Here is a 15,576-nt window from a genome sequence, read left to right as displayed (position 1 = left end):
ACTCTATATTCTGCTGAAGACAGGAAGGCTAAGAAGGGTTTTAATCATAGGATCCCTGGTCATCTGCACAGTTCATTAGCTTGCTTCTTAGCTCTATTCCGCACCATTCCAATTGACTTTCACAGAATTGGACTGGTCTTATCCAACATTTTCATCAGTGACCTGGATGAAGGGATAAAGTCCACCTTCAGCAAGTTTGCTGATGTACAAGGAGTATCCCCTGAGAGGAGTGGATCACACAGTAGAAGGTTATTACCATTCAACAAGACCTGAACAGACTAGAGAGTTGGGAAGGGTGGAACCTGATAAGGTTTAACAAGAGCAAGTGTAGAGTCTTGTACCTGAGGAGGAATAGCTGCATGCAGCAGTACAGGTTAGGGAATGATCTGCTGGAGATGAGCTCTGTGGAGAAGGACCTGGGGGTCCTGGTGGACAACAGGTTGGCAGTGAACAAGCAGTGTGTCCTCGTGGCCAAGCACTATGGTAATCTGGGGTGCATTAAAAAGAGTGTGGCCACCAGGTTGAGGGAGGTGGTCCTTCAGCTCTGCTCTGCCCTGGCGAGGTCACATTTAGAATACTGTGTCCAGTTATGGGCTCCCAGTTCTAAAAAGACAAGGATCTCCTAGAAGTCCAGTAGAGGGCCACAAAGATGACGAAGGGCCTGGAGTATCTCCCCTATGGGGAAAGGAGAATAACCTGGGGCTGTTCAGCCTGAGGAAAAGAAGACCGAGAGGGAATCTGATAAATGTTTATAAATATCTAAAGGGAGTTGGGAAGCAAATGGATGAGGCCAGGCTCTTCGAGATGGTGGATAGTGATAGGACAAGGAGCAGTTGCCTAAAACTTGAACATAGTAAGTTCCATACTAACATGTGGATGGGTGATGGGGAATGGGAACAGATTGCCCCAAGTGGTTATGGAGTCTTCTTCTATGGAGATATTCAAGAGTTATGTGGATTTCTACCTGTGCAATTTATTGTAAGGTATCTGCTTTGGCAGGGGGCTTGGACTTGATGATCTCTTGATGTCCTTTATAGCGTCTTCAATTCTGTGATTCTGTGATTCTATGAACAGGATCTAGCACTCTAGATATGTCTCCTGAGGGCTGTGTAAAGGGGAAAGGTCATCTACCTCATCCTGCTAGCAAAGATCTTCCATATGCAGCCCAGAAAACAGTTGGCAATCTTTACCTTAGGGGCGCATTGTTGGCCTGTGGTCCTCTTGTTCATCAGTAATCTCAGTTCCCTTCCTGCAAAGGTCCTTTCCAGCTGTCACTGTTTAGTTCATTCTGTTCCTAACAAAAGCGCTTCCCTCGTCCTCATTCCTTGCTCTTTCAAGAGGGGAAGAGGTACAAAGAACACAACCAAGATAAGGAGGGATAACTAATTTACTACAAATGATAAAAGAATGTAAGACAATATGATAGAAAAAAATAAATCGAACAAATGAGAAAGAGAGAAATTCCAACCATGTTACTCGCTGCACCACCAGAAATGGAAGAGATCTCCTCACCCATCACCTTGCTATTCTACCTCTTTTACCCAGAATCGAAAATCGTGTGGGGATTACTTGAGACTTCTGGGGACTGTAGTTTCCCTGTATTTTCTTCTTGGAGAGACAGAACTCCCATAAGCTAACACTGACCAAGGAAATGCACTATGTTTTATTACGAAAACAGCTTTCTGCATGATGTCATTATATGGAATACTGATAAAACCAGGACACCAGCTTTTCAAAACTGAGCTTATCCTGGTACATGGAACTGCATTCACAGTTCCAGGACTAGCATTTCCTTCTGTTGAATTTGGACAAGATTCTCACTTGCCCATTTCCTTTCCATATAGTCCAGGTTTTTCAGAATGGCATCACAATCACCTGGGATCTTAACCACTCCTCCCAGTATTCTATCAACTACTGGGGGAGTAGGCTGTCATTTCATCTAAGTTACTTATTAAGATGATGAACAATACTGGAATCTATGTTGATCCTTAGGGTACTGTGGTCACTGACTTTCAGCGGGGCTTTGAACTACTAATCATTACTCTTTACACCCAATTTTTTAGCCAGTTTTCAATCACAACACTATCCATTTTTTATGGATAAAAAAAGCTATTTACTTTTACTTGAATCTATCTATAAAGAACTTACAGGAGACTATTTTGAAAGCTGTATTAAAGTTGGTACAAACAGCAGATACTGTTCTTCACTAGACCTCTCATTGTAGAATTCTATGAAGCTGATTAATGTCTCCTTAATTAACACTTAATTCAGTGTAATTCCTCCTTCATAAATTCATGCTAAAGATTCAAACTACCTTACTCTTCATGTGTTTGGAACAGTTTCCAGTATTATTTGCTTCATCAGTTTTCTACGGACCAAGGTGACGCTAACCATTCTGTAGTTAATCAGTTTCTCTTTCCTGACCTGCTAAAAGGAGGGAGTAATCTTTGTTTTCATAGAAACATCATTTGATTATATTGCCATATGGATTATCATTGACATCAGATAGCTACCTCAGCACCTGTGAGGGCAACCCATCAAGTCATATAGACCTCTCTCTATATGTATTTTTTAAAAATATTCCCTAAGATGATCTTCCTCCACATTGAGAGTGACTCTTCTTTGCTTTGGACCTTCACGCTGGTCTCAGGAAGGTTTCTGAAGGTTAGTCTTACTACTGAGAACAGGATGAAGATATTGAATACCTCAGACTTTTTCACATTTTGTAATCAATGCCATATCTCATTCAGCAGTGGGCTTGTATTTTCTTAGTCTTTTTCTTCTGATGCATCTGTGTAAGAGTTTCTATGACCCTTACTAAATCCAACTCCCAGTGACCTTACTTTTTCTTTCCTAACATGTTCCATTCAGGTTTGACACTGTCTGTACATTCCTCACAGGTCACTAGTCTCTGTTTCTGCTTCTTTCATTCTTCTCGTGTTTGTTGGTTGGTTGGTTGGTTGGTTATTTGTGTGTGTGTGTGTGTGTGTGTGTGTATGTGTGTATTTTGTTTGTTTTGGGGTTTGGTTTGGTTTTGTTTTGTTTTGCCTTAGTTAGGAGCTTCTTTCTCATCCATGAAGGTCTGTTGCTCCTAATCTTCCTCAAAGTGAGTAGTATTTTTCATCTTGGAGGTGATCCCTGAATATCCACAAGGTCTCCTGGACCTTTCTTCTTCCCAAGGCTATTTCTGATTGGAGCCTTCTAAGCAGATCCCTGAGAGTCTGCTGTCATGAATCCCAGGGTTCAGATCTTGCTTTTTGCCTTGATCACCTATCACAATCCAGAACTCAACTATCACAAAGTCACTGAAAGCAAGACTATCTCCTGACTTGATATCCATCCCTAGTTATTCTGTTTGATAGTTTTTGGTTCAATGGAGCACCTTCTCTTAGTTCTTCAATCACTTTTGACAAAAAGTAATCATGAATGAAATCCAGAAACCTGCTGAATTATTTGTACCTTCTGTATTGTCCTTCCATCAGATAATGGCAAGCCAGAATTTTCTTAGATTCCCAGTTCAGATTGGTTACCAATCTTTTAGATGTCTGAAATTAGTCAGTATATATTGTCTTGAAATATCCTGCCTGATACAAGATAGCTTGTAATTGTAGAAAATGCACAGAACTGCTGATAGTTCTATGTTTTTACACAGGAAAGCATAACAAATGGAGACACAGCCCCTTCTTTTCTGTCATCTAGCCAACATCTGCAGCCAGAAGGGAAAGAAATGTCAGAAGATTTATTTGTGTTTTGTTTTGTTTTGTTTTGTTTTTTTCCATTTCTAGAACCTAATTTCTAGAATCTCCAAAGCTTTTTTTATAGCTTCAGTATCATAACTGACACTTTCATGTCAAAATTTACCTTAAGTCTACATTGATATCAGAAAGACTGTGGCCTGTAAAAAGTATTGTTTTCTATCGAGATTTGATTTAAAAAAACATCTACATCAAGTTTGTTTATTTCTGAGAAGGAGCTACATATCCTCTGAATCAACAGAAGTCCTAAAATTGTATGCATATATCAGTTTTTGATATATAGTATTTGATTAGATAATTGTTATTGATCATTTATTACTTGACTCCATTATGAACAGAAAATACATTCCTGTCCAGTTACAGCAAGTCTAATTCCAGATCTCTGAGTTACATTTAAAATGTGAGTCTATTTCCCTTGGGTAACTATAGGAGTTAGATAGCACTTAGATGAAAATCAGCTGATTTCTTTGTCTTTCTTCCTCTGCTGGCAGCTTACTTACTAGCAACACAATCCATAAGGATTTCTCAGTTTACACATACTACGTGCACTGTACAAACCAGTTCCTTCCAGTGCTGCCCTCAGTGGACAGGTATTGCCAATATCTACTTGCTTAAAAAATCATATCCAGACTTTTTTTTTTTTTTTTAAAGGGCTTGAGGGAAGAAAAGGAAGTACTGATGATTCATGGTTGCTTCTGTTCTAAAGGGAAAAGGTAGAGGGAAGCCTATGGTTATCATCAGTTTATTTCAGCTTTAGTCACTGCTATCTATCAATAACTAAGTATAGTCAGACTAGCATTTCTGTGTTCTCCAACTATAACTCAGTGACTGCAAATTGCAGTACAAAATAGGCCTCTCTCATCCCCACTGCTAAACACTGAACTCTAATTTAAAGCAATTTCAGAGTTATCTAGTCCCATACACAATAGGAATTGATGATCTTCTTTTTCACCTGTATCTGTTCTTTGTAACAAATTGATCTGATAAACCAGAAAATTAAACTGTGTCTGGAGATGCCATACTAAGCTCCATAAAAAAAGAGAAGAAATAGGATAAATACTTATTTGAATCAGACAAGCATTTTGATGAAACCTTAACTATAAATCATAGTGATTAACCATACACTACAGTATTCAGAATGACATAGAACATGCTTCTAAACAGAGATGTGAAAGAGTCAGTACAAACTCAAAATGAAATAAAAGTGAGACTTACAAATTTCTAAAGAGTGTTATTATACTTTTAATTATGTAATCTCCTCTGAAATCCACAGAATTAATGAGGGGACACTGACTTCTTCTCCAAACGGTGAAAATAATGATAATAATAATAATAATAACAGTAACACATCAGAAACTAGAAATCTTATCAGTGACTTAGGTGACAAGTTTTCCACCTTGGAAAAGAATAAGAAAGAGTGAACATTTTGGGAACAGAATATATATATTGTAAATTTTCTACTTATAAATAATACTAAGAAATACTAGGGAAAAAAAAAAACAACAAACAAATATATATATTGTGTTAGAAGATGTAAAAACTCAGTATGTATCTACTGATGTATTGACAAACATCAATTTTTAACACTGAATTAAGATATTGACATCCCACAAAAAATATAATACTTCTTAAAAAAGTGAATAATGCAGCACTCCTAACTATTGAGGACCAAAATATTTTCTTCTTCATTGAAGTCATTCTATATACTGAAGAATCATACTGTACTGCTCTTCACTCTCTGATTATTGGAGCTTAAGGAATTGGTGACTCGTTCTTAAGTAACTTTAAAGTTACTTCATTTCACTGAATGAGATGAAATAAGTGTTTAAACACAACTATTCTTGAGTTAGGAAATCATATTGACCCTAGAACTCAACTCTCAATATATACCAGAATGGCAGCTTATATGCCTTAGATTCTGTTCTGCAATCATTTCTACTGTGTTCAAGAATTGAATTTGAGTTTCACTGAATTAGAAAGAAAGGTTATAAGTCTTCGCACTGTTGAGGACCTGAGTTACACTGCAGTAATTTCCTTATTAAACTACATACAGCAATTACTCTGCATCATAGATGAAGATCTGGATGTTAGTTATGTTTTGATTCTCTTTTCTGTTCACGTCTGTAACTCAGACAGATATTATCCTTCCGGTAACTGGAAATTTAAAAACAAAATAAAAAGATAAGCCTTCTAAAGATTCTAAAGAAGGAGGAAACATCTGCTTTATTATGTTCTATTCTCTTAGGCCTTTATCCAAAGTCTGAAATCAATGGGCTGTCTCCTATATACCTGGGAAGGCTCTAGACTCATGTTTTCTAACTGTTGATAGTTGTATGCAGACAACTACCTTTTAAAACTGTGACATAAGATGAAAAAATCAAGTAAGCTTTTTCTTCAGGTTTGTGATGAATCCCGACATACAGAATATTCAGAATTTTGTAATATCAGATGTAACTGAAATAAAACAAAGAAAAACAAAAAGAAAACAAACAATCAAAGCAAAAAAAAAAAAACCAAACAAATGAAACAACAACACAACACAATATACAGGAACATGGCTGTTCTCGGGAGAAAAAAAGTTGAAGCTATTGTCATTCAAAACACCTACACATCCACAGAAATCATCTTACAGGATACACATTACAACCGAGTTATGGACAAATAAGGAAGTTGCACATCGTTTTTTGAATCTTTCCTCCTGAGCAATATGAAAAGACTAGAAAAAAGCACTCATTTAACCACAGAAATTTCCTGAACTGGTCTGTAGAAAAGATCAACTTCTAATTTCAACTTCACGACTCCAGAAAGAGTGATTTACTTGTACTTTGAAAGGAAGTACAAGTTTTTTGGTGGTCTTTTTTTTTTTTTTTTTTCACTATATCTACATTTAAATCAAAACACGAAGGGAAAACAAACAAACAAACAAAACAAACTAAACATTGTTAATTTTGGACATGTTTTACATCAGGAGAAACAATTATCTTCAGTCAGTGCATGACTGAGGTACTAAGAGTTGGACCTTTGGGTACCTGAAACTGAAGCATTAAAGTCCCTCTACCACAGAGGTGAAAGTGAACATTCATCTGAAACACAGCAATTAGATATAGGTAAGTACACACACGTGTGCCCACACACACACACACACAAACAAACAACAAGACGTCAGAACATAAAGATAAGTGCTTTCCCATATCTAGTATAGATAAACCAACTACTGACATTATGTTCAACAGTGAGAAAGAGAATCTTGGTGTTATGGCAGCTCTTCGCTGATTTAGAACTCAAATGACATCTGGAGAAGGCACAGTTCTTTTTTTTCCTGACACTATATAAAGGCAACAGAGATCATACAGCACTCTATTCACTTCTTTTCTGAAAAGGTTGCTCTTTCTCTTAAGTTAATACGGAACTTATGGTTAATGGTAGTGCATTACAGTATGCTATATAGCCATTGTTTATAGCAGTAGGAATTGTAAAAGCCATTCAGACAGAGTGGCTGTATTACTTTTTCTGTATGGATGATCTTCGTTTTCAACAAGGTCAAAAAGAGATAAGAACTTCTATGTGACTTAGAAGCTAGAAATAAGTTAACAAAAAATTTCAAAACATCATTTCAACTGGGGAAAATGCCAGTTTTCCTATGGAATGGAAAAGATAGTTGCAGATACTATGTAACTGGAGGGTGAGGTGGCTGAGAATGAGGTGGAGGGACAACCTCCAAGCTTTTCTAAGGAGAGGCGGTCAACTCCACTTTTGAAGGCTGCCTCCTCCAATAAAGAAAGGAGGGTGATAGTCGTAGGTGACTCCCTTCTAAAAGGAACTGAGGGCCCAATATGTCGGCCTGACCCCACCTGTAGGGAAGTGTGCTGCCTCCCTAGGGCACAGGTCAGGGATATCTCTAGAAAGCTTCCTGGTCCTATTTGCCCATCTGATTACTATCCCTTATTGGTAGTTCAGGTCTGTAATGATGATGCTGCTGAGAGAAGCCTGAGGGCTATTAAAAATGACTTCAAGGGAGTGGGGAGGGTACTTGATGGAGCAGGTGTGCAGGTGGTTTTCTCTTCTATCCCTTCAGTGGCGGGGAAGGACACTGAGAGGATCAAAAAAACCCTCCTCATAAATAAATGGCTTAGAGGTTGGTGCAGGCACAATAATTTTGGTGTTTTTTTTGACCATGGGGCAATTTACTCGGCACCTGGCATGACAGCTGCAGATGGAACTCACCTGTCTGCAAGGGGTGAAAGGATCCTAGTCCAGGAACTGGCGGGACTCATTGAAAGGCATTTAAACTAGGTAAGAAGGGGGAAGGGGACAAAATGAGGGCCACTGGGGTTGAGCGGGTAGTTCAAGGCTCAAAACAGAGCTTGATGGGTGAATGAGGGTGGAGTTCAAAAGGATGGAGAGTGGCAGGGGGATGCTGCTTCCCTGAAGTGTCTGTACACTAATGTGTGCAGTATGGGAAATAAACAGGAAGGGTTGGAGATCTGCGTGCGAACGTACAGCCACGATCTCACTGCAATCACAGAGACGTGGTGGGACAGCTCGCATGACTGGAATGTTGTCATGGAGGGCTACATGCTTTCTAGGAAAGATCGACTGGCTAGGTGGGGTGGTGGAGTTGCTCTTTATGTGAGGGAGCAGCTAGAATGTATTGAACTCCACCTGGGGGAGAGTGGTATAGCTGTGGAGAGCCTGTGGGTGAGAATCAAGGGGCGGGCTGGTATGGCTGACACTGTTGTGGATGTATAGTACAGGCCCCCTGATCAGGAGGAGGAGGTTGATGAGGCATTTCATAAGCAACTGGAAGTAGCATCACGATCCCAGGCACTGGTGCTTATGGGGGACTTCAGTTATCCAGATATTTGCTGGATAAGCAACATAACCAGGCACTTGTGGTTCAGATGGTTTCTGCAATGTGTTGAAGACAACTTTCTGATGCAGGTGGTGGAGGAGCTGACAAGGGGAGGGGTGTTGCTGGACCTTATTCTCACTAAAAAGGAAGGGCTCGTCGAGAAAGTAAAGGTCAGGGGCAGCTTGGGTTGTAGCGACCACGAGATCTTGAGTTTGAGATCTTGAGTTCAAGAGCTTGAGTGGAAGAAGCAAAACAAAAAATAGGATTGCTACCCTGAACTTTAGGAGAGCCAACTTTGATTCTTCCAGGACCTATTTGGAGCTATCCTGTGGGCTAGGGTGTTAGAAGGTAAGGGGGCCTGTGAAAGCTAGTCGGCATTTAAACAGCTCTTCTTCCAAGCTCAGGATCAGTGCATCCCTGTGAGCAAGAAATCAGGAAAGGGTGGCAGAAGACCTGTGTGGATGAACAAGGAGCTTGTGCAGAAACTCAAAGGGAAGAAGAAGGTCCATGAAATGTGGAAAAAGGGTCTGACCACTTGGGAAGAATGTGGAAATGTTGTCAGGGCCTGCAGAGATGCAACGAAGAAGGCTAAAGCTCGCCAGGAATTGAATCTGGCAAAGGTGATAAAGGATAATAAAAAAGGCTTTTTAAGTATGTTAACAGCAAAAGGAAGATTAGGGAGAATGTGGCTCCCCTACTAAGTGAGGGGGGTGTTCTGGTAATGGGGAATGCTGAGAAGGCAGAGATACTGAATGCCTTCTTTGCTTCTGTCTTCAGTGGAAAAGCTCTCCCTCAGGAATCCCAGACCCTGGAGGTTAGTGAGAGGGTCTGGAGAATGGAAGACTTCTCTTTAGTCAGGGAAGAGGCAGTCCGAGAGCGCCTAGGCAACACCAATGTTCATAAATCCTTGAGACCCGATGGGATGCATCCATGGGTGCTGAGGGAGCTGGTGGAGGTGATTGCTGAACTGCACTCTGTCATCTTTGAGACGTCTTGGGGAATGGGGGAGATGCCTGAAGACTGGAGGATAGCCAATGTCACTCTGGTCTTCAAAAAGAAGGAAGATCCAGGTAATTACAGGCCAGTCAGCCTCACCTCCATCCCTGGAAAGGTGATGGAACAGCTTGTGCTGGATGCCATCTCCAGACAACTGGGAGAAAAGGAGGTTATCAGGAGTAGTCAGCATGGGTTCACCAGGGAGAGGTCATGCTTGACCAACCTGGTAGCCTTCTACGATGTTGTCACTGGCTGGGTGGGTGGGGGGAGAGCAGTGGATGTAGTCTACCTTGATTTCAGCAAGGCATTTGGTCCTGTCTCCTACGACATCCTTATAACAAAGCTGAGGAAATGTGGACAGATGAGTGGACAGTGAGGGGGGTTGAGAACTGGCTAACAGGCAGAGTACGGAGGGTCATCATTGGCAGTGCAGAGTCCGGTTGGAGACCTGTAACTAGCAGTGTGTCTCAGGGGTCTGTGCCGGGTCTGGTCTTGTTCAACATCAATGATCTTGATGAGGGGATAATGGCCACCCCCAGCAAGTTTGCTGATGATAAGAATTTGGGAGGATTGGCTGACACGCCTGAAGGCTGTGCTGCCATTCAGCGAGACCTGGACAGGCTGGAGAGCTGGGCAGTAAGAAACCAGATGAGGTTTAACAAAAGCAAGTGTAGAGTCTTGCATCTAGGGAGGAGTAATTGCATGCACCAGTACAAGTTGGGGGATGAGCTGCTGGAGAGGAGCTCTGCAGAGAGGGACCTGGGCATCCTGGTGGACGACAGGTTGGCCATGAGCCAGCAGTGTGCCCTTGTGGCCAATAAGGCCAATGGCATTCTGGGGTGCATTAAAAAGAGCATGTCCAGCAGGTGGAAGGAGGTGATCCTCCCCCTCTACTCTGCCCTTAAGGCCTCATCTGGAGTACTGTGTCCAGTTCTGGGCTCCCCAGTACAAAACAGACAGGGATCTCTTGGAAAGAGTCCAGCGGAGGGCCACAAAGATGGTGAAGGGCCTGGAGCATCTCCCCTATGAAGAAAGGCTGAATGAACTGGGTCTGTTTAGCCTTGAGAAAAGAAGACTGAGAGGGGACCTGTTCCAGGTCTATAAATATCTAAGGTGTGGGGGGCAGAGTGGCGAGGCCAGATGTTTTCAGCAGTGTGTGGAGACAGGACAAGGGGAAACGGCCAGAAACTGGAGCATAGGAAATTCCACACAAATGTGCGCAAGACCTTCTTTATGGTGAGGGTGACGGAGCACTGGAACAGGCTGCCCAGGGAGGTTGTGGAGTCTCCTTCTCTGGAGATATTCAAGACCCACCCGGACACCTACTTGTGCAATCTGGTGTAGGGAACCTGCTTTGGCAGGAGGGTCAGACTCGATGACCTCTGGAGGTCCCTTCCAACCCCTATGATTCTGTGATTCCGTGATTCTGTGAACTGACCTTCCAGGTGCTGTAGACTGCTGCAACATACTACTGTTTGTAACTGTGGGCCTTGCGCCTCCACATGCACCTGCATGATACAATAAAGGGCATTCAAATCTCTATTCACCCTTACATCCCATGACACCAAAGACTCCAAACACAGGGAGTTAAGAAAACATGAAAGCTTTTCTCAAGTCTTCAAATCATGTGTCTGTATGGCTCACAATAAATATAAATGGCAAGCAACATTTCTGGAAAACAGTACTGACAGAAGAATCTATGCAGCAATAAGAAATTTTGTGTCAACATCTGTTTTGCTCCAATTTATAGGAGGGATGGGAGGTTCTTTGATATCTGTATAACTGGCATGAGATTAAGAAAGAACGGTTCAAAGGTTGTTCCAACCAATTTTTTTATAACTCCTAATCAGGGAAACAGGGAAAGGAAGGATGGCGACTATTATGAATTAGAGTGATAGGGAAGGGAAGAAGGGGGATAGAAAAGATAGGAAATAAGCAAGAATTGCTTGAAGTAGTGATAGTCACCTCCAGGATCCAGCAGCAGTCCCATTGCATGTGGTTTCAAAGATCCGAGGCAAAAGCACAGGGGAGAGCAGCAGCAGCGTGGCTGGCCTTGGACAGCAAACAGGTAGCAGGAAGAAGCTGCAGAGTAAGTCCGGGAAGAAGCAGCAGCAGCAGGAGAGTCCGTCAGCATGCAGGCATTCCGTAGTGAGGAACCTGATGGCAGACACCTTTCAGGGAAGAGCAGCAGCAGCATGGCTCGCCTTAGGTAGGAAGCAGGTAGCAGGATGAAGTCGCAGAGCAAGTCCAGGAGGGAGAAGGGCATGTCTTGAGGCTTCTCATGACAGAAACCTCTTCTTCTTCATGAGGAATCTGTTGCCAGAAAACCTAACCTCATGGCTGTAGGTGCCCCTTTTATCCTTCTTCTTCTGCCATCGTGGCATTCCTGGACACTTGGGTAAGAGTCATGTGCAGCACTTCCTGAGATGGCCTTCTTCCTCAAGATAAGCCCACACAAAAGACTGCTTCACGGCCATTAATTTGTGGCTTATCTCTCTCTCGTTGCCCCTGGCCTTGTCCATCTGTGTCCCTTAGACAAAGGATTTTGCAAATCTTACCCAGGACTTGTCCATCAATGTTCTCCAGACAAAGGATTTCTCAACCCTTGCCCAGGACTTCACAGAATCACAGAATTGTAGGGGTTGGAAGGGACCTCTAGAGATCATCGAGACCAACCCCCCTGCCAAAGCAGGTTCCCTACACCAGGTCGCACAGGTAGGCGTCCAGGTGAGACTTGAATATCTCCAGAGAAGGAGACTCCACAACCTCCCTGGGCAGCCTGTTCCAGTGCTCCGTCACCCTCACCGTAAAGAAGTTCTTACGCACATTTGTGCGAGACTTGCTTGGACTTGTTCATCTGAATCCTCAGCAAGCTTTGAGACAATGATGTAGAAGAATAATCTCTTACAGCATCAACTAGAAAATATGATAAAACTTTGTAGATAAACACAAAATTTACCAAACATCTGACTGAGATTGGTAATGAAAGTGTGTTATTCATGAGACAAGCTTGGGACATTGCATGCATTCTAGCAAAGCAAGCTTATTAGAATACATCAGAATCCAGATAGACTGTCTAGTTGAAACAATACTAAGTTGGACATAAAATGCAAGATATGCAAATCTCTATGATCAATCTGAAACTGATTGTTATGAATGCAACTTAGATGTGTTACTCTGTATGCTATAGAACGCAGTGTAGGCAGCAAAATACAGTAGCCTATATCAGGCAAAACGAAAGAGATTTTACATCTTATTTCAAAAAGAAACTATGGTCTTAGGATAGGTTTGACTAATGTAAGAGACAGATTTCTGGTTTAATCTGTTAACTTCTTGAACAACATAATGAGAGAACAGTCATAAGTGTCCACCGCAGAATTCTCTTCCAGATAAATATTTCAAAATTAGGAACTTCAACTGTTCATCTACAACAGAAAATGAAACTGTTCAGAAGGAAAACTTTCCTGGTCATCTTTTCACACATTCCTAATTCAATTCTTCTATTTCCATTCTGGAGCATATTAAATCTATATGCTGAATGATGGAGAGCTGTGGGCTTTAGGAAATGATTTGCAATCATTAAACTCAAATGAGATTTCATGCCATGAAGAATTAAAAGAGTCAGTGCAACAAATGGAAATCAAAGGTAATCAGTAATTACAGAACTGGTCTACAGTTTATGTTGGAAGGAACCTCTGGAAATGGTCTAGTCCAGCCTCTCCTGCTCAGGACACAGTCAGCAAGATCCAATTGCTCAGATCTGTTTCCAGTTCTGTTTCTCTATTTCAGTTTATGCCCTTTCAATGAGCCTGGCTTTAACTTCTTTACTCCCACCTGCCCCCATTAGGTATTTATGCACAGTGGTAAGTCTAGGTGAGCCTCTTGTTGTCAGATCTCTCAGACTCTTTTTGTGTGTCAGAATCTGTAGTTGCTTCATTATCTTTCTAGATCTGCTCTCCATTATGTCCTGCCTGTCCTTTATTGGGGAGCCCGGAATTATATTCACCACTACAGATGCATCTCACCACTGCTGAGAAGAAAAGAATCACTTCTGTTGACATGCTGACAACAAGCCTTAATACAGTTATCCTTCTTTACTACAAAGGCACATTGCTAGATTTTACTCTACTTTTTGTTGATCAAGAACCCTAGGTCCTTTTCTGCAGATCTGCTTTCCAGATGAGTGGTCCACATGTTGGCACTTGGGTTATTGCAAGTAGAAGTAAGACTGTGTTGAACTTCATGAGATTCCTGTCAGTCCATTCCAGTTCATCAAGTTTTCTTCCAAAGAAATTAGAGAAAAGTTATTAATTCAGTGAATGAATATACTACCACTATTCATTGGTGTATATTTAGGATGATGCACATCATCTGCTCCTTTCTGTCTACTGATTTAGGGGATTTATTTTATATCAAAATCTAAAATAAATGAGGTGAAATGCACACTAAAGATAGCTATTCATATCCACAGTAAAGAGGCTATTAGTGAAATATGGAAAACAATAAGAGAATCGTAGAATACCCTGAGTTGGAGGAACCCATAACTATCACTGAGTCCAGCTCCTGGCTCCACACAGGATCATTTAAAATTCAAACAGTGCCTTGAGAGTATTGTCCAAATGATCCTTGAACTCTGGCAAGCTTGGTGCCATGACACTGGGAAGATGGTTCCGAGGTGCAGCCATGCTCCTATGGAACTAACCTGACCCTCCCCTGATACATCTCCAAGACATTTCCTCAGGTCTTGTCACTGTCACCAGAGAGATCAGTGCCTGCTCTTCCAGTGTCTTTGTGTGGAAGTTATAGGCTGCCATGAGGCCTCCCACCACTCTCCTTTTCTCTAAGCTGATAAAACCAAGTGACCTCAGCTGTTCTTCATACCTTTTGTGTTCCATACCTCTCATCATCTTTGTAGTTCTCCTTTGGATGTTCTCTAATAGTTTTATGTCCTTCTTATATAATGGTACCCAAACCTGTATCCTATGCTAAAGATGAGGCTGCACTACTGCAGAGCAGATTGAGACAATCTCTTTCCTTGCCTGCTGGAAGTACTGGGCCTGATGCACTCCAGGGTAGAGTTGGCCCTTTTGGTTGCCAGGGCACACTGTTGATTCAACTTTCCAGAAACCAGAAACCTCAGATCCCTTTCCACAGAGCTGCTCTCCAATCCCTCATGTCCCAGTTTGTACACATATCTAGGGTCGTCCCATTTCAAATGCAGAATGCAACACTTGTTAAATTCTGACAACTGATGATTTCCCATCCCTCTAATCTGTCAGGACTGATCTCTCTGCAAGGCCTCTGTACCCTCAAGGGAGTCAACAGCTCTTCCCAGTTTAGTGTCACTCACAAAATTTTTATATATTCAAGTTCAAACATAGGCATCATACTGTATTACAGTTTGCTAGACACTACATTTTGCCAGATGAATCCTACCACGGGTGACTTTCCTGTGGGATGTGACCAAAGAATATCTCTGGGTCATCATTTTTGCCGTCATTCTTTAGATAGGACAATGGTCATGAGATGCAAAGTTTCAAGGAGTCTAAAAAGCGGCACTGCTCCATGATTGATAATGAACCAAGAGCCCAGGGTGACCCCATAAGGCAGTGCACCTAACAATGGAATGCAGTCCCAAAGGATCTGAGAGTCATGGGCAGAGCAAAGTTGTTAACAGCAGAGGGCATTGACAGATCGAGTGGCATCATTAGAAGAAAAAAGCAGCCAAAGGCAGGACTGGGGACAAGGATACAGTATACATTGAAAATGTCCATTCAAAGATAAGCCAAGTTCTGTCCAGGAGGCACAGTTTGAGACAGATATGCCTATATCATACCTCATACAGGAACTGAAATGTCTACACTGATCTGAAATGGAGATTCTGGGCAAATGGGCACAGAGTCACAGTCAGGTTCCCAGATACTCAGATCTGTTACAGTCAGGTTAAAAAGAGAGAGAGAGGGAGAAAGAGAG

General features: G+C 41.8%; 1 protein-coding gene across 1 annotated transcript; it reads left to right on the top strand.

Annotated features, from left to right (window-relative positions):
* Positions 1-870: 870 nt before the first annotated feature.
* On the top strand, positions 871-8,048 carry LOC146545755 (uncharacterized). Its single transcript, XM_085229727.1, has 2 exons — positions 871-978; positions 7,437-8,048. The coding sequence occupies exons 1-2, from the start codon at positions 871-873 to the stop codon at positions 8,046-8,048; spliced, it is 720 nt and encodes a 239-aa protein (XP_085085853.1).
* The last annotated feature ends 7,528 nt before the right edge of the window (positions 8,049-15,576 follow it).

This window comes from Meleagris gallopavo, chromosome 1, assembly GCF_905368555.1.
Source record: "Meleagris gallopavo chromosome 1, MGAL_WU_HG_1.1, whole genome shotgun sequence".
In the NCBI taxonomy this organism is placed as follows: Eukaryota; Metazoa; Chordata; class Aves; order Galliformes; family Phasianidae; genus Meleagris; species Meleagris gallopavo.
This window is presented reverse-complemented; position numbering and strand designations above follow the sequence as displayed.

Bases quoted from the DNA above. Each gene is read 5' to 3' on its own strand.
- LOC146545755 (XM_085229727.1), top strand. From the start codon at position 871: ATGTGGATGGGTGATGGGGAATGGGAACAGATTGCCCCAAGTGGTTAT. The intron at 979-7,436 runs GTAAGGTATCTG...ATGTAACTGGAG, and splicing joins TTCTACCTGTGCAATTTATT to GGTGAGGTGGCTGAGAATGA.